This window comes from Globicephala melas, chromosome 9, assembly GCF_963455315.2.
Source record: "Globicephala melas chromosome 9, mGloMel1.2, whole genome shotgun sequence".
Taxonomy (NCBI): domain Eukaryota; kingdom Metazoa; phylum Chordata; class Mammalia; order Artiodactyla; family Delphinidae; genus Globicephala; species Globicephala melas.
Genome location: NC_083322.1, coordinates 487137 through 511367, shown reverse-complemented (window position 1 = coordinate 511367; position 24231 = coordinate 487137). Strand labels below are relative to the sequence as shown.

Sequence of the window (24231 nt, the reverse complement as noted above, 5' to 3'; positions counted from 1 at the left end):
GTCCCGGGAGGCAGGCAGGCCCTCAAGCGGGTTCCAGAAATGCCTTTTCCGGGACGAGCGCAAGTCCTGTGCGTCACCCCAACCAGCAGAGAATCCGAGTGAGGGCCCGACTCGGCACAGCAACGTAGCCCATGTGCCGTGCCTGTCCGTGGCCAGGATGGAGGTCGCACCTGCGGGCAGAAAGCAAGAAGGCCAGGCCAACAGGGGCCACGGCAGGTGGGCACTGCTGGGCGGGAACCCATGAGAGAGGCAAGGAGGAGGGTGGGTGGGCAGGGGTGCTCTGTGTGCTAACCCCACGACAGGTGCCATCTGACCAGCGCCCCCCGTGGGTCCAGGGCATGTCCTTGAAGAGGAAGTGCTGTGCTCCCAGCAACTGCATGGATCAGGAAAGGACCCCTCACTCAATGGGCCGCCACCGTTCATCTCCAACAGGCCTCCGTGTCTGGATGCAAACTGTCCAGAAATCAGTAAATACCTTCTGCATGCGCATGATAGCAGACCCCTAGCAGAGGAAAGGCAGTACTTCAAGACTCCTCGACAAACTTCAACCGAGAAGGGAAGTTAAAACACAGACCCTTGAAAACAACTCCAGGCACTGAGACCCGTGGCAGGACAAGGTAGGTGTCCTGGTGAACAGCAGCAGGGAAAGATCAGCGGGTGCGGGAGCCGCAGGAGGAGGGGGCGGGGCTGGACGAGGGGAGAGGCCCGGGCAGGAAGGAGGGCGAGAACAGCGCGGGCGGAACGCAACCCGGTGAAGGGAGGCCACCCTAAAGGTAACCCGGCGGCGGCAGCCACGTGGCAAATGACCTCAAAAGCTCGCACTGGCCGTAGGGGTCTAGACGCGACTCTGTGGGAAGAGAGGCACTGAGGACCGCAGTCGAAGTGGGTGGGACGCACGGAGGGGGAGGGGACTTGGGGGCAGGTCCACCGGTCAGGAGGGAAGTGCAGCAAAGCGGCAGCACGGGTCCTTGTGAGCAGGAAACGCAGAGAATCAGAAGATACTGCAGAGGGGGAGCTGGCAGGACTGCGGGTCGCGGTGCATGAGGGGCCCCTTAGATCTAGGGCGACAGACGAAAAGGACAACTTTAAAGAGCAAGCTGAAATAATTCTAGCCATTAGAGAACAAATGTAAGTGTTCCAGAAGTGACTCGAGAGAAAGATTAAGTCATCCTGGAACAGAAAAGAGAGTTTAGGTGTAATCCCATAGGTATACTAAATGTTAGGAAAGCAGGTTCCCAAATTTTTTAAAAGTAGATTTGATTCCATGGCCAATAACTCGAAATGGGAGACAGTCAAAAAACAGATGTTATGTCCTAAAAATAAATGCTGAAGGTCTAATTATCAACTACTCCATACATAAAGAAAAAAGGAAATCAAATTTGCAAAGATGTTTTAAAAGATCGTGCTTCGGCTGAGAAGTGAGATGTCTGCTTTCACGCCTGCCATGGGAGCACAAATCAGGACCGCGTGACAGAAGCCGGGTTGCCAGCACACGCCACGAGCCGCCAAAGCCCCGCAGACCACGACCCAGTACTCTGGGTGTGAGGATATATTCTAGGAAGCCAATGCAAACTACTGCTGAAAACCTTAGGCACAAAGCCCTTCTTTGCTATGACACTTATATTAATTTAAACAACAGTGGATGTATCCTAAATATTAAAAACCATGGAAATGCTCTTTAAAGTTATGTTACACCCACATGATTTGAATATTAGGCAGATATTAAAGAGAAGGTCTGCAAACAGTTATTCGTAGCACCAGAAAATGCAGGTTTAGACTACTGACTGCTCAGGATACAAAACTGTAGGTTTAATATGCTGGCGACTATGCAGAAATCCGCACAGGAAACAAGGCTGGAGAACGTCCATTAAACTATTCACACAGAGGCTTCCCCTGGGCAGTGACTTCTACTTTCCTCATATTTTCGGCTTTTGAAACTTTTTAATGTGAGCCCGTCTCTATTAAAAGAAGAGAAGTGGAAGGAAATGACTAAAGAAATCAGGAAGGAGAAAGCAGAGGCACCGGAGCGCGGGGTGAGCACCCGGGAGAGGCGTGGGGACGCGCGCACACCCAGGGGGCAAGTTCACGTTTCTGCCCGGGGAAGGTGGGGAAACCTCAAGGGCAGGAAAACACTCCACCTGTTCACTCCCTGGTCAGCTGGCCAAGGCTGAGCCGTGCTGCGATGACAACATCCCCATAGCTCAGTGAGCCGGGCCAGCTCGGTGTGCGTGCAGAGTCTGTGGCTCTGCTGCAGGGACTGAGACTCCCCTCTGCACCCGGGTGGTCGTGGCAAAAGCAGCTGCTCATGGGGCAGTGGCCGTGACACCACTCAGGGTTCGCTCCCCAGGAGGGGGCTCCTCCGCACACGAAGCTCTCCTGCGGCCGGGACACTCCATCTTCCCCAAGCCCCTCCTCCACGGAAAGGGCAGGACATCATCAAGAACTGAGGACACAGCGAAGTGAGGATATAAGACTGAATGGCCGAGGACACAGCAGGAGAACTGTGCTTCCTTAAAGGAGTCGCTTCTCTGATGCAGACAAATGGACTCCCCCAGGTTACAAACGGCGGCCCCTCCATCTGGGCCAACTACAGACAGATGGGCACAACTTCTCTCCCAGGATTCAGGAAGTTTTCAAGGAAAATCCTGCTCAGTGGGCCCAGAGCAACGTGGATCACAGAAAGCACTAGGGCTGCCCCCAAAGTGACCGACTTCAGAGTACTCAAATCCTGAATTTCTTCCTGATCCTTTGGAGCCGTGTGGTTGGTCTCATCTGTAGTCTCCACCACAGCAAGCTCAGCGAGGGCTTCTGTGGGAAAGCGGGCACGACGAGGGCTGACTGGCCACTGGTCCTCATTGCCCAGCACAGGGACCTCCTCAGACACACCCCCAGGGCCTTGAGCAGAGGCCGACCTGCAAACACCGCGGCTGAACTCCCAAGAGCATGCTTCAGGAATTGGAATAGCCCAAGAGAAGCAAGAGAATGGTCCACTGGTGAAGATCAAAACCCGCAGACTTGGCCTCTACATCTTGCTGATAAAACGATCCTCAACATCTTTATCCAAGATTCAAAGCGCCATGAACCTGAGACTTGTCCAGACAAAACTATTATCAGCCTCTACCTCCCTGGAGTCTAGAAGCCCAATCAGGATATCACCGTCAAGTGAAGAACCAGTAATCTGATCGGTCCTCAGGGCTGCTTTTATTACCCAAACAGCAGAAGCCACAACAGGAGCATCATCTTCCTGGAAGGGGGTGAAAATGGTTCTCACAAAGTGGAGTTTGTAAAGCCATTCCACGGAAATCCCACTAAGCGCCGGAAATCGGCCTTAAGAGCCGGAATGCCGAGCCCGCCCTCGGGGCAGCCCCTCCGCACAGAGCCAGCAGCCTCAGAACGTCTAGATCACATGGGCCTTTTCAGGCTCTCCGGGTGGCCCATGATTCATACCGTGTTGATTTTATTGCTGTTACCTAATCTCTTTTTCAAACTGACTGTACTTTTTCATAGTCTCCAAGTTGTCAAATTAAAGCATCTTATTATTCTATATTTTCCAGTGCAATAAAACAGAATAGCTCCGTTTATCAAATTTGCCAGGGCATGCTGGGTACGCCAGTAGATCACAACCAGCAGCTGACAAACCCAGCTTGTGGTCGCTAAACACAAAAATGAAAAAAAAAAGAAAAGTGTTCTGAGAGCTTCCAACAAAAATACTGATTTGGTCTGCTTCTTTCAGACCTCAAGAAAGCTTTAGAAGGAAAAGAAGAAAAAAGGGAGGGAGGAGGGAGGATGGTTCCTTCACGTGCTCGGGGCCCAGGGGCCTGTGCTGCTGGGGACCGGCAGCTGCATTTCTGAGACCCCAGAAGGGCCAACTCAAGAAAGAGGCAGTGGGTGGCCCGGGACCTGACCCCAGGCCTCGTCCAGATTCGGAGGCCCGCCAGCCCAGCCAGGCCCAGTGAGGCTCTTGCTGTGGCGATGGACGCTGTTTAGGGGAGCGAGGCGGCCGTCCTAGAGGACCCTCCCCAGCCCCAGCGTTTGCTTCTCCACCCCTGGCCCCACTAGTGTTCATCGCTGGACTTAGGGGCTGTTTTGTGCCCAGGTTCTCGTCCAGTTGCCCACCCAGTGTTAACCCCACCTGAAGACCATCAGGTACCATCTGTCCTCCTGCCCACCCACCTCAGACACCCAAGACATTTCCACCAAGAAGCTTCCATCTGAGGCCAGAATGGGGTCTTAGGCCTCCCCCAGGGCTGCCCTCTGCATGGGAGCTGGGGGCTTGGCTAGAGTCCTGGCCTGCACAGGTCAGCACCCAAGGCAGCAGGCCTTAACCAGACCTGCCTTTTTTTTCTTTTTTTACAAACTTATTTATTTATTTTTGGCTGCGTTGGGGTCTTTGTTGCTGCACGTGGGCTTTCTCTAGCTGCGGTGAGCGGGGGCTACTCTTCGTTGCTGTGTGCCGGCTTCTCATTGCGGTGGCTTCTCTTGTTGCTGAGTACGGGCTCTAGAGCACAGGCACAGAAGTTGTGGCGCACGGGCTTAGTTGCTCCGCGGCGTGTGGGATCTTCCCAGACCAGGGCTCGAACCCGTGTCCCCTGCATTGGCAGGTGGATTCTTTTTTTTTTTTTTTTTTTGCGGCGTGCGGGCCTCTCACTGCTGTGGCCTCTCCCGCTGCGGAGCACAGGCTCCGGACGCGCAGGCCCAGCGGCCATGGCTCACGGGCCCAGCCACTCCGTGGCATGTGGGATCTTCCCGGACCGGGGCACGAACCCGCGTCCCCTGCATCGGCAGGCAGACTCCCAACAACTGCGCCACCAGGGAAGCCCGGCAGGTGGATTCTTAACCACTGTGTCACCAGGGAAGTCCAAGATCTGCCTTTCTAAATCAGACTCTGAAATGTCTTTATAAGATTAGTTTTATTACAAAAGTAACACGATTGCTTTAGTAAATGAAGCAATGCAAAGGCACTTAAACATAAGTTAATGATCCTCCCGTCCACACCCGCTCCAAACTCCCTAGTTCCCTAAAAGATACCAGTGGTCCTCTTCACGCCCTTCTTCCTGGGATCCCCCCATCCACACCCGCTCCAAACTCCCTAGTTCCCCAAAAAGATACCAGTGGTCCTCTTCACGCCCTTCTTCCTGGGATCCCCCCATCCACACCCGCTCCAAACTGTCCCTAGTTCCCTAAAAGATACCAGTGGTCCTCTTCACGCCCTTCTTCCTGGGATCCCCCCATACACACCCGCCCCAAACTGTCCCTAGTTCCCTAAAAGATACCAGTGGTCCTCTTCACGCCCTTCTTCCTGGGATCCCCCCATACACACCCGCCCCAAACTGTCCCTAGTTCCCTAAAAGATACCAGTGGTCCTCTTCACACCCTTCTTCCTGGTCATACAGGGAGGGGGAAATGCAGATACATAGATGGGCTTTCCCAGAAAATTACATCATATTATAACCACTGCTCTGCAACTTACTTTTTCTACTTACTATATAATGGACATTTTCCTGGTCAGAAAATAGACATTTTACACATTTTAAGTATCTTTGTAATATTCCATACCACAGATCCACCATAATTTATGAAACCATTACCATAAACCATTCCCACATCACTGGATTTACGGCTGTCATGCGTTTTTGCCACTATAAATACTGTTGGATGCCTTTGCTTTTATATGTGTGAATCTCAAAAATAAATCAAATTATCAGTGTATTTTTCATTCGGTAAATATTGCCAGATTACGTTCTGAAAGAACGTCACCAAACATACTGACCATCTAAGCACGTCAGTGCCCATTTCCCTGTGTTCTCACCCGCACTGGATGTTATTCATCTTTTAAGTGTTGGCAATCTGATGGGTGTGGGTTATAATTATATTTCCTTAATTACTATTGAAGGTTAACATATTTTCACAATTTCCTCTTCTGTAAATTACTATTTTCACATCTTCACCCACCTTCCTGTGGAACTCTTTGCCTTTTTCTTATAATGTGTAAGAGTTCTTTGTAGTTAAGAATCCAAAGCCTTGGTCTGCCACGTTGCTAATGGTTTTCCCAATCTGTGTGTCTTTTTTATAACTTTGGCAAACTATACACAATCTATGCCATCGTAACCACTGTTCAGTGTACAGCTCAGTGGCATTAAGTACATCCACACGGCTATGCAGCATCACCACCATCCACCTTGAGAACTTTCTCATCTTCCCAAACTGAAGCTCTGGCCCCACTGAACACGACTCCCCATCCCCCCTCCCAGCCCCTGGTGCCCCCCACCCATTCTACTTCCTGTCTCTACTAATCTGCTCCTCTCAGGACCTCAAATGAGTGGAATCATTAAGTATTCATCCTTTTGTGACTGGTTTATTTCACTCAGCATCACGCTCTCCAGGTTCACCCATGTTGTAACACGTGTCAGAACGTCCCTGCTTTTTCAGGCTGGATAACGTTCCCGTGTGTGGATGAGCTACACTTTGTCTATCCATTCACATCAGTGGACAGCTGGGTTGCTTCCTGGCTACTGTGAGTAACGTTGCTGCAAACTTGGAGGTACAAATATCTGTTCTGAGTGCCTGTTTCCCTTTCTTTCGAGTATATACCCAGAAGTGGAATTGCTGGATCACACTGTAACTTTGTTTTTAATTGTCTGAGGAACCACCACAGTATTTTCCACAGCAGCTGCACCATTTTACATTCGCAGCAACAGTGCACAAGGGGCCCAATTTCCCCACATGCTTGACAACGCGTGTAATTTTCTGGGTTTTGTTTCTTTACGGTAGCCATCATAATAGGTGTGAGGCGGTGAGTCTATTTCTTTTGACTTTTCTTTATAAAGTATCTTATTCCATGCAAGCATTTTAATTGTGCTTAACAAGGCCTGTTGGGCTTTTTGAAAATATATATAAGGTTAGTAGGATCATATATTTCTACCTGTATCCCAAGAAAAGGGAGGGGAGAAGAGAGGGAGAGAGGGAGAGAGGGGGAGAGGGGGAGGGGGGAAGAGGGAGAGAGGGAGGGAGGGAGGGAGAGAGAGAGAGAGAGAAGAACCGAGTCTGACCGCAGAACATTCTGGACTCCACACGTGTCCTGGCTGCCGGGCCACACTCTCTGGCCCCACACACTGGCCCCGGGTGGTGTCCTGGCTGCCGGGCCACACTCTCTGGCCACACCCACCTGCTGCCAGGGTGACTCGTGCAGTCGCTCGTGGGGAGCACAGATCCAGGACAGCACCGCTTTGTGTTACTGCCGATCACCCCACGCTGCCACTTCACAGCTGGCTCTCAACTGTACTAGAGAACACATCAAATATTGCCTGTCTCCATAAATCAAGGCCCGTGTGTTTATACTTCCATTTACATCGCTTTCCTTTTCCAAAGAACTCAAAGCTATTACGTTATATAATGTTAATGTACTTCCACGCCAGGGCGGCCAGCTGGGGTCAGGGAAGGAAAGCCTGCGAGGACAGCTGTGGCCTCCAGGCCTGCGCGTGTCAAGGGCACAGGGGGCAGAGCTGCAGCTCTCATCCTGTGGGGCCACCCTGGCCTCCAATTAAACTAAACAGGCACACCTGCTTCCTTTATAATCAAACTTCTCCAAGCCAGGGCAGAGGACGTATTTTTTTAATAAAATTATTTTTAAAGCTGCTTCCAAATAAAAGCTTCAGGAGGTACCGTCGCAAGAAGCCACGGTGGGACCCAGAGAGAGGCCCGGCCGCGCGAGGTTGCACCCCGAGGCGCTCAGGCCGGACAGCCCTGCAGCGTCGCAAACCCGGACAGCTCTGGTCACAGCGGCCACACCCCAGCCCAGGCCACTGCTTGTCATGATTGAACAGCACCCCCCCACCCAAGCAAAGACACGAAACCGAACCATCCAGCCCGTCAGCAGTTCGTCCCCAGGGCACGCGAGCTGCCGGGACACAGGCACAGAGTTGTTCCCAGCCCTGAAATCCGCACTCTCCGACCCAGGACTTTCTCACCCCGGAATGCCTGGCGCACCTGGTATTTGACCTTCAGCCCCTCAACAGTGTCCCCCGTGGGCCTGGCAAAGACCAGTGAGCTCAGCGAAGGTCAGGCAAAGGCCCCTTCACCCCGAGGGCCTCACTGCACTGGACAGAAGGGTCCCAGGGCCGCACGGCCTCCCACGTTGGGTCCACCCGCAAGCCCCGCGTGGCGCAGAGAGCCGGGTGGAGCCAGAGCGCCTGTGTCCAGCCAGGCAGGGAAAAATCCACCCCAAACACACCCATAATCTAACGACGGGGACGGGCAGTGAGGGATAAGAAAGCCTGCCTCATGCTGGGCCACGATCGACGTGTGCAGTGCCCGGATCTGCTGCCAATCAAACAAGATGCTGGGTCTTCTTCTAAGGGGCAGCCCCTCTGAGCAAAGGCTCCAGAGCCCAGGCCTGGGAGGACACCCTGCTCTGACATTTTAGGTCCCCCATTTGTGGGCTACGAGCCCTACCTGAAAACACAAAGCACCAGACGTCTTCTCCTCCGCCTAATAAGAGAGGAAAAGAGGGGGCCGAAAGGATGAAGCTGCGGAAGAGGAGAGATGGGAAGAACTTGAGAGTCCCCAGATCAAGCAGCCCTACTCCGGAATTCTGGGTTCATGGAGCCTTAGCTGCTTTCACTGACACTAGTCTGGGCAGTCACCTGTAACTTTTAAATACAAACAAACAGCTTCCCACGAATCAGCTTAAAATACTGGGGTACAGGTACAGATAAAGATACGGACACACAAACACACGTTCACAGAAAGAACCTGTTCTACTTCCATTAACTTCCCATTTCCTCTCCTTTTAGTAGTGTCCAGAGAAGTTTCAGCTCCACGACGCTCTTCGGAAGAATCAAACAAACTCAGCCTCACCCAGAACCTTCGCTCCACACAGCGAAAAGCCACGCTTGGAGTCACAGTGGGCTGGTGGGACAGAGGCAAACCCACACCCTCAGCCATGTGTCCGGTGGCACCAGCACTTACCGTTCACGCAGGTCTCAGAGGGTGTGCACAGGCCATCCTCGAGTAAGCAGCCTGGGGAGGAAACACAAAGGAGAAAGGAGTCAGAGCCTCAAGAGGAGCAATGCAGCCCTCGGGGCCGTGGCATCTGCTGACTCCTGCGTCCCAGAGAAGCAGTGCAGACCTGCGCGGGCTCTGAGGGTTTGGCCTTTCTGAGACGCTGCTGCATCATCTGGAAGCCAGAACAATGTGCCCCTGGCTTGAGTCAGTGAGAGGGAATAAATGCAGGCGCAGCTTCTCCGTCAGGAGGATGGTCACCGTCATCCTGTCCCTTCTGGCAACGAGGAGGGGCCGTGTGCCCGAGGGGACCTTCCCGTGAGCGGCAGAGGGGACGCCGGGTGCGGGCCCTTCAGGCAGACACCTCGTGGCGAGCTCCCCGTCACGGCCAGGCCCACAGGGCTCTGTGAGCAACATCGTTCGGGTAGCGCCCCTGGGTCCCTCTCTCAAACGTCCTAACACCCGCTACGTGCACGCCCGAAATGGACAGGCAGCCTGCGTTTGTGGCCAACGAATGGGAAAGAGGAGGGAGAGAGGCACAGGCTCCATAAAGAGACCAGAACGTGAAGCGAGCGCGACGCCAGACAAGTTTACCCACAAGCGGGGGGCGGGGGAAGGGCCCAGAAGGCGGGCCTCCTGCTCTGCCTTCAAGTACATCTGCGACGCAGGGAAAGGACAAGAGCAAATCCATCCCCGGTGGGGCGACCCGGTCAGGCGAGGGTGTGAACAACGGGAGCAACAGTCAGAGTGGTCCTCGGGGCCCCCCTCAGGGTGCCCCAGGGCGGCGCCCCCTCTGCCGCTCACGGTAAGGTCCCCTCGGGCACACCTGCCCCAGCGGAGGGCCGTGAGCCAACGAGCGCCAGGTGTACCCTGAACACACCGCACCTTTCAGCGACGCAGAGAACACATTAGTTTCAAAGCGTGATGCCTGCACTCCTGTTCCTCCAACTGACAAACTCCTATTTACCCACTGAAACCCAAGTCGATAGTGCCCCCTGGAAACTCCCTTGACTAGGCTGGCCAATTAGTTCTGTCCAGGCACCCGCTGTAGGACTCTCCACATTGTATTGTGATGTCAACTTAAAGGCATAACTTCTCTGACTATGAGATTCTCAAGGTGAGAAACCACATAAATTTATGTTTTTATCCTCTACCATTTCGTGAATGGCTACCCGTGTGTCTGGAGAACAGCAGGTGCTCAAGAGTAAACAGATGAGTGAAAGAGGATGACAAATAGAGGAATTAATCACAAGGGATTCACCCCCAGGGTCACTGTAAAGTTTCCAATCAGGGAACTGCTCTAAGATCCTACAGCCGAAGCACTCATTCCTTTAAACAGATACGGACTGAGGAAGGCCCAGAACCAGGATCCGCAGAGGATGCAAAATACGGTCCCAGAACCAAGGAAGAGAGTCTCACAGAGGATGGAACGGCCCAAATTCACGAGAAGAAGGAGTCTCACCCTGCCCTTGTGACAACTTTCAGAGCCGGAACTTACAGTCCCCTCGTTGCAGAGGAGAAGCCCTGAGAGGCAGGCCCAGGGTGCAGACCCGCGGCGAGCTGGACACTGCCCTGGGCCTCAGCTCGGAGCAGAGGTTCCATCCTCCTGAAACCTCATACCCTCGCGAGAAACAGCACTTCCTTTTTCAGTCTAGTTTCAACGCACACCTCTACCGCCTCCTTCACCGTGAACTGACCCCCGTGTTCAGCTCCCCTCTTCTCGCAGCTGCGCCCTCCTGTCCCACTCCCCCCTCCCTCCAGAGCCAGGCCGAGTGCGGGATAGGAGGAAAACACCCTAAGAGGGAAGCTGCGCGAATGCCCCCCCAAGACAGCCTGGCACAGGGAGACTTGGGGAGACTGAGTCCAGTCTGGTTCCCCCCAAAGCAGTGACCTCAAGGAGGTCACCTGGCCCCTCTGGTCTCAGCATCCCGATCACTGAAATCAGGGCCAGGTTAGCCAAACGCCAAGGCTCTGTTCATCCACCCAGAGGGAGACCCGCTCGGCTGGGTGACCAGAAGCAACGGCCAAGGGCCTTGCGAGAAGCCCGGGGCTCGGGCCGCCTCTCCCACGGCCCAGGCCCTCGGGGGGAGGCCGCTCTCCATTACCGCCCAGGACGATCGCAGAAGACCTCAGAGGAAGACAGGACAGAGGGGCAAGGGCAGCCGCACGGCTCAGGCCAGAGACTCGCTCACAGTAAGAACTCTGTGCTTGTCACGTGGAAGCGGCAGGTGACACTGCTTGAAAAGGCATCAGGAAAATGCTTTATTCGCTCCTCGTCCTGCTCTAATCACGGCTAACAGTGAGATGCGATCTGAATGGGACGTGCATCACGATTCACTCTTGAATCCCAACCTGGGAACAACAGCGTGCTATCAGAGTGTCCACCTGGCTTGGTCTACCCCAGGGAGCCGGAGAAAATGCGTCAGAGAGACCGCCACCGGCAGCATGTCAAGTTATTTACGGCCAGAGCTGCAAATGCTGTGCACATCTCACCCAGCCAGGCAACATGCTAATTTGACTGCTAATTTACTTGTGTCGTTATTTGCACTAAAATTAAGAAAGACCATATTTCATTTTAAATATCAGCCATAAACCATCAAGAGAGAAAGAAAGAGACATTTGTCTGACGGCGCTTGGTTTAGACAGAGTCCCATCCCCAGGTCGGCGCTGCCCCCTCACCCTGGGCGGTCACCGCTCACGCTGCTGCCTCAGGTCAAGTGCATGGATGGTCTCGGGTCCAGATGCCGCTCTGAAGGCAAGAGTTAAATCCATGAAGAAAGCCACAGCCAGCCATCTACCCTGAATCTCCTGGGGCCCAGTGCTCAGACGAGAGCTCCTCACTTAAGGGTGTGCTGGGGCCCAGTGCTCAGACGAGAGCTCCTCACTTAAGGGTGTGCTGCACACTGTCCGTGAAGACAAGGAGCGCACGCACACGCACACACACGTGCGCACACACGCACACATACACAAACGCGCGTGCACGCACACACACACATACTCCTGAGCTTTTTTAGTTCAAATTCTCCTTCCTCTTTACTCTGTCTGAACACTGAGAGGTGCAGTGTCACCACCTTGGTGCCTCTTTTTTCTCATCCTTTTCAGAATCAAAATGGATCCAGCTCTTCTGAGAGGAGCCAGGCTGGCTCTGCCTCTCATACCCCACCACACCCAAGAGGCATTCAGAAAGGGTTTTGTACTTTGTGGTGGAAACAGTTCATGTGAGCCGGACCCCACCGCCCTGTCGATCGGAGACTCACCCTCACCTGCCCCAACCTGTCCCTTCCACTCCTGGGGGTCCCCACAGGTGGGACTCCGCTGCAGGGGCCAGAGGCCCCAGCCCCGCCAACTCCATCACCTCCATTCCAACCAGCCACAGTGGAGCCATTCACCCACCTGGGTCTGGTCTTCTCGCCTGACAAACCAGAATCAAAAGAACTCACTCCCCTCCCTCAGGGTTTCTGCAAAAGTTCTGAGACAGACATAAACATGCACTAACATAATACAGAGGTTTTGTGACTGAATAATGTAAGAAAAAGCCGAATGTAAAGTGAATTCTCTCACCAGAAATAAAATAGCTTCCCTCTCAGATGGACCACAAGAACAAGAGCGTGATTGTGGACCTTCTACAAGGTAAGAGGAAGACTCAGAAACCAAGAGTAGTCTCACCCAATGTTGCTAAAACTGAGAGCTGATAACGCTACGAAGCCAATGGTTTAGTATCACAGCCAAATAAAACTACAGCGAAATCCAGCGGCACAAGGACTGCATGGCATGCGTTAATGACAAGTATGTCATCCTTTTCCCAGTGGCAATTTTCCACAACACGTCTTCTCATACGTGGATTTTCCGTTACTCTGTCACTTGTCCCAAGTAAACAATACAATGTAGCGACCTTCCCGCTGCCTTGCTCAGTTGTGCTCCTGAGCTTGTCAGTTGAACACTGTGGCCTGTGCCTTCATACACTGTGTCGAGTCCTAGATAACCCTGCAATGCACTGGTTCCCATGTTACAGATGAGGAAAGCCAGGACCCAAAAAGGTGAGTAACATGTCCACAGCCAAAAGCCTGCTTTGTCCCTGCCCCACAGATGCTCTTCCCCACTACTGCACGCTGTGCCGGGTAAGAGGGTGTGTGTTCACCAAGGTCACCTGAGCAGAAAGAGGCAGGGGTGCGGCCACCGGACTTTCACCTGATGGAGCGGCACGTCCAGGCCTCCGCCTTCACCCCTCCTGGAGAGCCCTGCAGCCACACGCTCCTCCCCTGCGGGGCTGGTCTGTTTTCCAGGCTTTGGTTTGGCACTGACTTGTCATATACTCAGCTTGTTCTCCACTCACTTGGACCATTTCTCTTTTTCCGGGAGCTGCTTCTTGGCTCCACATGTCTAAGTAGCAGCAACCTAGAAGCTGTGTGTGCGGCCTTGGAACGCGAAGGTTCCTGCCTGAACCAAGCTGTGAGCCGCTGGACCCGAGTGGGAGCGGTGCAGGCCCGCCCGGCGCAGTGCCTGCAGGCCAGGGGGCCCCTGCGGGTGTGGGTCCTGAGGGCCACCTCCCCGCGGCGAGTGCCAGGACAGCCGGGACGGCTCCGTGGCCCACGGGGTGCCCGCGCGCGCAGGTGGGTCCTCCGCCGGGCCCGCCCGGGAGCAGGGCCGGCGCGTGGCGAACCGAGCCCACCAGCCGCTCCTCTGCTGCTAAAGGGAGCCGGGCGAGAGCTCTCGAGGCCTCCAGCTCCCACACGTGAGGCGTCCACACTCAGCCTGTGGCTCGCCCGATTCAGCCGTTCCCTTTACTGGGAAAAGTGGCGTCGGAACACAGGTGGCAGGGACAAGGCCTCTGGTAAAGCACGTACCGCCCTCCTCCCGTGACCGTCCATCCCCGGGGCCCGACGTGTCTCGAGTGCCTGGCCGGCCCACTAGGCAGCAGGGGGTGCCCCTCCTGACGGGGCAGAGGTCCTGGGCAGGGGCGGCTGGTGGACCAGGTGGCGACAGGTCCCCTCTCCCACCACGACTGCCGAGCTCTCCAGCCGGGGGGCGCCACCCCTAAAAGAGCAGAGAAGCCCTGCCAGGGCGGGGGTGGGAGGCGCAGCCCGGCTCCCTCCCTGACGGCCGCAGGGGCGCACAGGCAGCTCTGAGTCCGGCACTAAGCCCACTTCACAGACGCCCGTCACGCCCGGCTGAAGGGAGCTGGCGTCTGACAGCAGGAACCGGGCACTACCAGAGGCAGGTGTCACCTGGCCCGCGGGGCCCGGGCCGTCGCCCGCTTCTTCAGCAGCCCGTGCGCGGCTTCCTCAAGGCCCGCGGGCGGGAGCCTGCATGCACGCACGCACCCTCGCCCCTGAGCGGCTCTCCACGGGGCCCACGTTGAGGCTGGTACCCGGCGAAGCCCCGGAGCTGCCCCCATCGCCACACACACGGGGGACAGAGTGGTGCGAGCACGGAAGGCAGCCTCTCGGGACAGACACTCGAGCCCTCGTGGCCATGGCGTCTGCGAGGGCGTTTTACGCCACAGCCGTACCGGCTCTGGTACGGGAACACGGTGGACGTCACGACTTAAACATCTACGGCAAAGTCACGTGACAGAAACCCCGCCTTCCCCTGACTTCGGAGACACCCGGGCACGGTGAGCGCTGCTGCCGGCACGGCGTCGAGCCCGCTGCCCACAGCCACAGGCCCACAGCCACAGGCCCACTGCTGCTCCCTGGCAGCGGCGTCGTGTCGGCCTGGCTCTGCTGGGCCTCAGGAAGCGCAGCCGGGCCGTGAGCCCCTGCACCCGGGGTACGTGACCGCTGCACCCACCGGCAGTGGCCGCCCCTTACCAACTTCTCATCGTCTCCCTCTCGGAAAACACGAAGGGCTTGAAACCCTGAATTCTGGGGACCACATTATACCCTTTTCTAGCAACGAAGGCGTAAGAGTGAAACGAGGTTCTCTTTAAAGCCGTCTTCATCTCTAATATCCCAAAGGGGAAGCAAAGGGCCTGCTCCGCTCGGTCTCCTCCGAGGTGAAGGGGTGGGTTCCCTGCACCCGGCACTGCTCTCCACGTCACCGCGCCCCAGGCACAGACCACACAAACGAGGCCCCCTGCGCCCACTGTGCTCTGCCTGGGTGCTTCCGTCGGATCAAAGGCAAAAACGTGTCAGGGCAGGGTGTCCAGGCAGCAACAGAAAACCACTTCCACATTAAAAATCCACTTCTCTTGGAACAAGACCCTGAAAAGCAAGCAAGAGATTAAAGGGCACCAGCCCAGGGGCTGCGCAATCCGAAACTGGCGCTTCCCTCCGGAGACAAGGGCAACAAGATCTCAGATCGAAGCCCTGATGGAGATTTCAAAGGGAGTGGGGAGGAAAAGGGGGAGAGGAAGCAGCGGGGCTGCCCGCCCCCCAGGACGCCCCAGAAGGAGAAGCGGCTCCCGTCACAGGCCCGTCCTCCCCCTGGAGAGAGGGGGGCGGGCATCGCCTCTGCTGTGTGCAGCCGTCCACCAGCATGTCTCTGTCCACAAAAGGGACGGTGCGGGGGCGGAGACAGGAACAAAGCCCTCCAGCCCGCGGCCCGGGGGTGGCAGCCCTTGTCCTCACGCCCTGCACGTTCCACCTTCACCTTCCCAGGTTGTTAGGTGTGGGCTCTGCCAGGGCCACACCTCCCACCCCAGGGCCACGCGAACCTCTCTCTGCGGCACACCTGGGCGGCTTGCTGCGCGGCGGGCAAAGCGCACCTGGTTCAGTAACATCAGCCCCGTGCATTCCCGCTCCAGCTGGACTAGGTGTATTCTGAGTGGCATTTTAACTGTCTCTTTGCTTTTTGTTCTCAGACAGGTTTTCTGAGATGCAATAATATTTTCCCCAAAAAGGGTATTTGCTGAATTATTCTTTTGGATTTAGAAAGCATTTCTAACCTTGTTTCCATAGATACAAAGTTAAAGAAAAGCTTTGAAAAAAATATTTAACAAGGAGCCTTGAATGTCAAATACTGAGGGTGCAAATACACACTGCATTAGGAGAAAGAAATGGAACCCCAGAGGCCCCCCCGACTGGTGCAGTCATGAGCCAGGCCAAACACAGCAGCTCCCCGTGAAACAACAGCATGGAAGTGAGAACAACTGACGGAGATCAGACAAAAGTAAGGCTGCGAGTGTGGTGCACGTGCGCTGCAGACCCAGCCTTCCGCGGCTGTGCTGGATGCATGGCCTAGGGACTGTCACAGTGCTGGGCTGCCTCGGGTCTCAGGTGAAAGAGCGAAAGGTTCGTTCGGTTTCTCAGCCATTCCTGATGCATGGGGCCCCTGGACAGTCACATAAAATCTCAGGACCCTCCTTAGGAAATCAATCTTATTCTGCCATCGCCACATGATAGAACACACAGTTCTCAAACTGTAGTGCCCATGAATCAACCGGGGTCCTGATAAAATGCCACGTGGATTCCTGAGGCCAGAGTGGATCCCAGGTTTCTGCATTTCCAACAAGAAGGGCACAACATGTAGAAATAATTTTAATTTAAAATTTTTAGGACTTCCCCGGTGGCTCAGTGGTTAAGAATCCGCCTGCCAATGCAGGGGACACGGGTTCGATCCCTGGTCCAGGAAGATCCCACATGCCGCGGAGCAACTAAGCCCATGCACCACAACTACTGAGCCTGCGCTCTAGAGCCCGCGAGCCACAACTACTGGGCCCACAAGCCACAACTACTGAGCCTGCGCTCTACAGCCCATGAGCCACAACTACTGAGCCCGCGTGCCACAACTACTGAGCCTGCGCTCTAGAGCCCGAGAGCCACAACTACTGAGCCCACATGCCACAACTACTGAGCCTGCACTCTACAGCCCACGTGCCACAACTACTAAGCCCATGCACCTAGAGCCTGTGCTCCACAACAAGAGAAGCCATAGCAATAAGAAGCCCATGCACCGCAACAAAAAGTAGCCCCTGCTCACCGCAAATAGAGAAAACCTGCGCGCAGCAACGAAGACCCAACGCAGCCAAATAACTAACTAAATAAATAGCAGCATATCCCCTCCCAAAAACAAGTCAATAAACTGAAGGAGCATATTATTAGCGACTGCATCACACAGTAAACCTAACAACTGAATGAGCATATTATTAACGACTGCATCACACAGTAAACTTAACAAGCTCTTTACGGCTCATCTTCTGGATCCAAACTCTGTACTTTCCCAAGCACCAAGTGACATGCCTTATTCAAATTATTTTGTATTATCTATGAAGGAAAAAAATCATACATCAACTAACATTTATGAGTATCTTAGGTTTCATTTTAAGATAGATGTATATTTATATACATATATTTTAATCAGGATTAAAAGGCAAGAACTGCTCCTACGGCTTGATGTTTAGAATTCTCACACTACGAGCTCAAAAACATCAGAGGTCTTTTTCAGATAATTTTCTGGTTTTGTTTTTAAATGATGAGATAAGAAAGAACGTTTGCTATTTGTGAGCACCTGTCCACAAAAGAAGCATGGTAAGTGTAGTCTTCGTGCCAAACATGAAATCCCAAATGAGACCACTGTCACTGCACATCCTTTTAACACTGACACCTGAAGTACTGGGGACACGGAGACACGCTACAGAGGATGGGGCTGAAGGGCTAGGAAGGGTGTCCGGGTGAATCTGAGCAGTAACTGTTTTTGTCCTCCTCTTTAACTTGTTGTATTTCAGCATCCTTGATCTCCTGCACCCTGCTGTCCACGGTAGGTCCAGACCACATAGCGGAACAGAGAAGAAAAATGACTGCAAACTGTGTCACAGTGATATGAATAAGCAGCGTCCAGTTGGCAATGGCACCCCGCAGGACACAGGCCACGGTACGTTAATACGCTTTATTCAGAAAGGGTTGGGGCCGCTACACTTGAAAAACGTGAGCTGACAAGGTTTCAGTCTACCTTCCCTGCTCTCGTCTATCCCCGTCTCCAGTGAGGCACGCAGTTCAGGGGTGAACAGAGACCAGGAGCGACAGGCCACCTGCAGCGGTGGACACTCCTCTCCCTCGTTCCGCCTCTCCCCTCCCCTCACCAGAGCTGGAGCCCATCAAGCCACCCGGGGGTCAGAGAGAGGAGCCCCAGGAGCTTCAGGGCACCCGGGGCACGCAAAGCACGGCCACACGCTTGTGCAGGTAAAGTGCTGTTGGGACACAGCCCACCCCCCTGCTTACACCTCATCTATGGCTGCTTCTCTCCTACAACAGCTGAGCTCAATACTTGTGACAGACACCACGGGCCTGAAAAGCCTCAATTAGTTTACAGAAAACTGAGCTGGCCCCAGTCCCTTAGAAGGAAAGCAGGTTGCTCGTGGGACCAAAAGGAGGTTAGAAACTGGGCTTGAAAAAATAGGCGGGAACCAAGACAGGACACCTCCAGAACACAGCACGAGGGACGCAGCGCCCCCATGGGACTCTGCAGCAGCCAGGCCCTGCACACTCCTCAGGCGCCCCTCCTCGCCGCACGGCTCAGAGCTCGGGCACAGCAAGGCTGGCCTCGCCGACGGCAGGTGGCCTCACGGCCCCAGCACAGTTCACACAGGGGCAGCCACACGCCCCCAAACCTGGACTGCGCTGCCCAAGAGCATGTGGGCCTTTCCAGGACCCCAGGACACCACGGACTCCAAGTTCACCTCAGAACACAAGCTGGTTTCTTCCACATTCACTGCTGAGCCACCCAGCCTGGACCGTCCTGGACCACTCCCACCACTGACCTCTCGACCCCAGAACAGGACTCTGTCCTCATCCTCGTGGGAACCCACACTTGTCGTAGCCACAGCCTAAATCTTCTGGACTCTACCTGTGCAGCTGCAGCTTTTCTCCAGCCCCTCCCTCTGCGTCCTGTGCAGATTCAATAAACCGGTCCATCCTTCCCGTCTATATCTAAGTCTTGGACAGGCAGGGTCAACTGAGGTCTGCACTGGGCCTGGGGCCACATCCAGGGCTGGCTAACCACCAAGGTCGTTGGTAAAAGCTTGCAGCAAATGCCCCTACGAGCCTTCTTCCGCACTTGCCACAGCTGTTTGACCCTGCGGGGCAGGCCCGGGACTCTTCCTCCAGAGAAGGAAGCAGGACTGTGGTCAGTGTGCCATCCTGCCCCCCGCCCAGTAGGAGCTGTACGAACCTCACGGAGTCACCTCTGTGATTCAGTTCAAGGGCCCAACATCCAACCCATTTCCCCCTTCTATCAAGCAGAGTTAAAAGGTCAAGGTGACACAGAACCAAAGTTGAGTGCTGTTTCAAAAAGCAGGACCAGAACTGCATGAGTGGGGAAATGAACTCTCAAGATTTCTTGTCCTTCTTTCTAGTCTCCACGGCCTCATTTACATCTATATTATGGGTTCTGCTGACAACACACTATAGGAAAAGGCAAACTGCCAGGCAGCACCCAGCAGGCATGGCTGAGCTCATGGGCAGAGTGCCGCGCGGAAAGTGCGATGAGCCCTGTCTTTGTCTGGTGCTGGCAGCTTGGCCTGAGGCCCTGGGTGGCCACACATGGCGAGAACTGATGGTGGCACGGAGCAGAGCTGCCTACAGGTTTGCACAGGAGAAGTGATGGGTGACGCGCCCACCTCCTTCTCCGTGCCTAGCTGTGAACTAGGGGCGTCTTAAATTGCAATTCCACCCAGCAAGCATCCATTCAAGGTCCCTTATGGGCCACACAGACAGACACAAGTGAAATACAGAGACCCGTCCCCAGAAGCCACTAAGGGAAGTGCATCTGCATACCTCACATCGGTGATGATGACCCACCAGTAACGTTTCAAGGCCTCCATCCCCAAAGTGTCAAGGGCATGCCAGAAAATGGGCCCTGTCCTGTGCACGCTAGGGAACATTCCTCTGGGCCTGGTTCTCAGAGGGGACACTGGATGTTCTCAATGTGATGACTCTGTATCTTAGCTTCTCCCTCTGGGGTCTCCCACAGCCCCCATGACACAGAATAACTCGGATGTCCCCGGTGCGCTGACGAAAGTTTGCTTCGCTTACGCAACCCAGAGCAGGTGCTCAGTAGAGAGGAACTAAAAGCTCTGCTGCATTTATTCAGTAATAAATGAGTGATTTCCCCAACTCTCACCCTGTGAGAGCCTCACGCCCTCAAAGTCCCCCCCTTCTCATTCTCACACATTCAGAATAAGGCTATTTTATGTTTTCCAAGATTTCATTACAAAAAGAAAATTCTACCCTTCTTCGTATCCACTGGAACTCCCCCGTCTATTCTAGCCCAGGCTCTTTCTTTCCTATTGTAACGGTAAAGCAGTTCAGAGACATCAGAAATTCTCCCATTTGATGAAAAACACTGGAATTCCATGTCGAAGAAGCAACCACATTCTTACAAAAATGAGGAGAAGGAACAGAAGGAGAAAGACAATCACGAGCAGATCAGATGGGATGCGAAAAGCCACCAGAAAGGACACAAAGAACACGCTGACAGAATGAGACTGGATTCTTTTCAGAGACGATTAACGAATGAGAAAGTGACGGGTCCTCGTTGCTGTGCACGGGGCAGCAGGAGCCATGAGAACCAAGGCACTTTGCTGTCTTCCGACCCCTCCCACAGCAAGCCTTACTCTCTCGCACATGTGAGACCGTATGTAGTTTGCAGCATAACATGTACCATGGATGCACGATTTTCAATTTGTTTTTCTCAGGTCGAAAGGTTGAAAGCAGGTGCCTAGGACTTGGGGACAGCAGGAAACGCCAGGTTAATTTTCCTTCTGGTGTCTGTGACTGCAGAACCTCCTCTCCTCCCTCCCTCCCCTCTCCACGTTTTCTCTTCATTTCCCCCTGACCTCAAAAAACAAAGAGGCGGTGGAGCGAGCTGATGTGTCAGGACTGGCAATAGCATCTCAAGGTCCGTTTCCAGGATTAGCATCCCCAGCCTCATCCTGTCCCAGGGCCCACAGAGAGCAGCATGGTTTTGTGATTCCACTTAAGTGACTGGACAAAGGCCACGCGCTGAGATATGAACGTGGAGGTTACATCAATTTACGTGGAATTCAGAAGGTAAGAGAACCCATAAACCACAGAATGACCTGTTCCTCCAGCTCTTCTACACCGTGCACGTCTCGTACCCACGTGAAAGACCATACAAACAGGGCGCTGCCCTTTCCCCTGAACATACCTCAACAGACATCCACGACCTTGCTGAAGAAAAAGGAAAACTTCCACAGGCAAGTCTCGCCGCATAGCCTTGCCCCACAGATAACACGCAGAGTCCCCACACGTTTCCCAAGCATCATGTCTCTGCAGCCCCATGGGATCAGCTCAAGCATGTGGGTGGGAGCCTGTTCACTGGGCCCCTGGGTAGAACAGGGTTGTTATCGCAGTATTTAAAAAGAAGTCATCCTTAAGTGAAAGAAGCCAGTCTGAAAATTCTGGAAAAGATAAAACTATAGAGAAGGGAAAAGATCAGTGGTGTCCAGGGGTCCCGGGAGGGAGGGCTGACCGGGTGCAGCGCAGAGCACTTTTTGGGCAGTGAAGCTTCTCCGTAATTGTGGACACATGACTCTACATGCCCGTTGAAGCCCACTGAACTTACAGCACAAAGATGAACCTAAATGTATGCAAATTTAACGAAAAATTAACAGTGAGGCAGGAGGACACCGGGATGGAATGAAGACTATGACAAAAGAATGTAACCGTGTTACAAATGTGAGAAACCACCACCTCTCAGGGGCTGCGGGAAAGATGCTGACCTAAGTAACTCTGGAAATGAGGAGAGCCTACAAAACTACTGGCAAAAGAGACTGTACATAAGCCCTGTATTCTAGTTGATAAAGTTTCACCGGGAGCACAGACTAGCAGTCCTCACACTGAAGTCCAACAATTAAGTAAATAGACTGCAGTTGCTGGGGGCCAGACCTCTCACTGTTGCAGCTGCAGACGACAGAAGCAAAGGCAGGAGACAGGAGGACCCCCGTGGCGATGAACTAGGGCTGGAGACACCGATAAGCGCCACTGTTTAGCCTGATACAGATACAGATGGTCACAGACAGAAATATTTATAAGTATGATTAGTGCACACACATGTGACTCCTCGCTCTGTTAGCTAAGACGTCCACAAGCAATGACACCACAGTAGCAATGAGCACACCCAGTGCTCAGATCCTGGCTTCTAATCCCACTCACAAATAAAAGGCACTGAGATTCCCTAGAGAAATGGCTAATTCTAAGATTCGGGCAGGAAATACACCAGATGAGCCTAGAGCATCATGTAGCACCAGAAAGTAAGGAAGTGCTCGAGACAACAGCCATACAGATGGGAGTATTCAAAGAGAGCCGACTGAAACAGCTCCTACTGACCAAAGCTGGAAATCGGAGCCAAAAAAATACAGTAGTAGTGGATTATTATCCAAAGTATAAAGGAAATTAGTGAATAACTAAACGAGGAAAAGAGACAAACCGCCTGTGCAGGAAAATTCCAAATAATGTGTGTAGATTTTCCTCCTCGAGGTGGGGAGCACAGCTCCCACTCCTTAGATGTGGGCTGTGCATAGCGACTTCCTTCCAAAGAGTACAGTGTGGAAAGGGGGAAAGAGTTCCTTCACAGGGACACACCTGGCAAACACACCTCAGCCAGGAGATCAAGGTCCACGTCAACAGGGATAAGTCATCTTGACAGTGTGTGCCCTTGACATGATGTAACGAGAACAGCATTTACCTCTGTGGTCTTCCTCCCAGAAACTCATAACCCCAGTGCAATCACGAGAAAAATATCAACAAAGCCAAACTGAGGGACATTCTACAAAATATCTGACCAGCACTCCTCAAGGTCAAGGTCACTAGAAACAAGGGAAGTCTGAGGAAATGTCATGGCCAAGAGGAGCCTAAGGAGACACGATGACTAACGTAACACGGTACCTGGATGGGCTCCTGGAGCAGAAAAAGGACACTGAGAAAAACTAAAGAAATCTGAATAAAGTGTGGAATGTAGCTAATAGTAATATGTCAATATTGGTTCATTAATTATCACAAATATATGTACTAATGTGTTAATAAGGAGAAACTGGGTGTGGGGTATATGGGATTCTCTGTCCTAGCGTCACAGTTTTTTGTAAATCTTAAACTGTTCTTTTAAAAAGTTGTTTTTAAATAAATTTAAAATATATATATATACACACACACACATACACATACACTTACATATATATAGTATGGCCACACAATGGAACATACGAAACCATCAAACGTTCTATAAGTTAATATTTCTTAGCATAATAATAGGCTGATGCTAAATGAAGCTCTGAAAAGCTGTGGCTGTAAATACAAAGGCTGTAGGAAGCAGCGCTGACACTTACACTGCTTCTGCGTCGGGCAGTGGGAATATACCGCCATTTTATTTTCTTCTTTTTTGTGAATCTGTGTTTCTGAATGTTACTGCCTTTGTAGTATGAAATATTCTACAGGTTTTGTTACTGGATTTACAAAAAGTCATTGGATAAAAGAAGCTGAGGAAACGATCCTGATTTCTTCACAGTCTGAAAGTGGTTTTGACTGCTCACTCGCTCAGCCCATCACCCCAAGAAAACCAGAAGGTCTGGCTCATCTTTAAAATGCCCAGAACCCTGTGTCAACAAACCTTGAATTGAACAACGCAGATACTGAACAGAGAAGCTGTGACCACATTACCTTCCTGATGCTCCGTCTAAGACTGATTCCAAGAAGGGTTACTCGACAGGCCCTAACCTTTCCTTCTGTCCCCGAGGGTTTCCTTACCCCACCCCAGGAATGTCGGGGCTTCTGGGCTGAGCGCGCTTGAACACATACCAGTAAATGGGGAGGGCTCACACAGAGGACACACAGCTGGTGGGGACGAGCCTGGGATAACGGGTGGGCGCCAATCAGGGGGGCCTTCGGGGCTGTGAGCCCCACGAGAGTGGCCTGGCAGCGTGCCGCTTAGCGCTGGTGAAGTAACTAAGCCCACGTGGCCCCAGAGGAGACGGTCTCAGCTGTGTCCAGCTGTGGGCGTCCCCGAGGGACATAACATACCGCCGCGCCCCAGGGCAAGGTGATGGCTCCCACTGACAGAAGAGTCGCCATTTCATCGGCAAGAGCTAACATGTGCGCAACAGCCACCCCTCCTCCCCCGTGCCCAGAGGGTGGTCAAAGCAACACAGGTGAGAACCAAACGCACTTTCCAAACACAGCAGCCATCGACACGCAAACACACCGCCGACGCCTGGACACAGCAGCCACCAACATGCAAGCAGCTGTCTGCTTGAGTTTGCTTCCTCCTCACTTAAAGCTA

General features: G+C 53.3%; 1 protein-coding gene across 2 annotated transcripts in view; it reads right to left on the bottom strand.

Moving 5' to 3' along the window:
• Positions 1-24231, bottom strand: part of PTPRN2 (protein tyrosine phosphatase receptor type N2) — a 689065-nt gene that overhangs the window by 607771 nt on the left and 57063 nt on the right. For both annotated transcript variants that reach the window (XM_060305028.1, XM_030854362.2), the window contains exon 2: positions 8968-9018. In XM_060305028.1, the coding sequence (XP_060161011.1) occupies positions 8968-9018 (51 nt within the window). The remainder of the gene's footprint in view (positions 1-8967; positions 9019-24231) is intronic.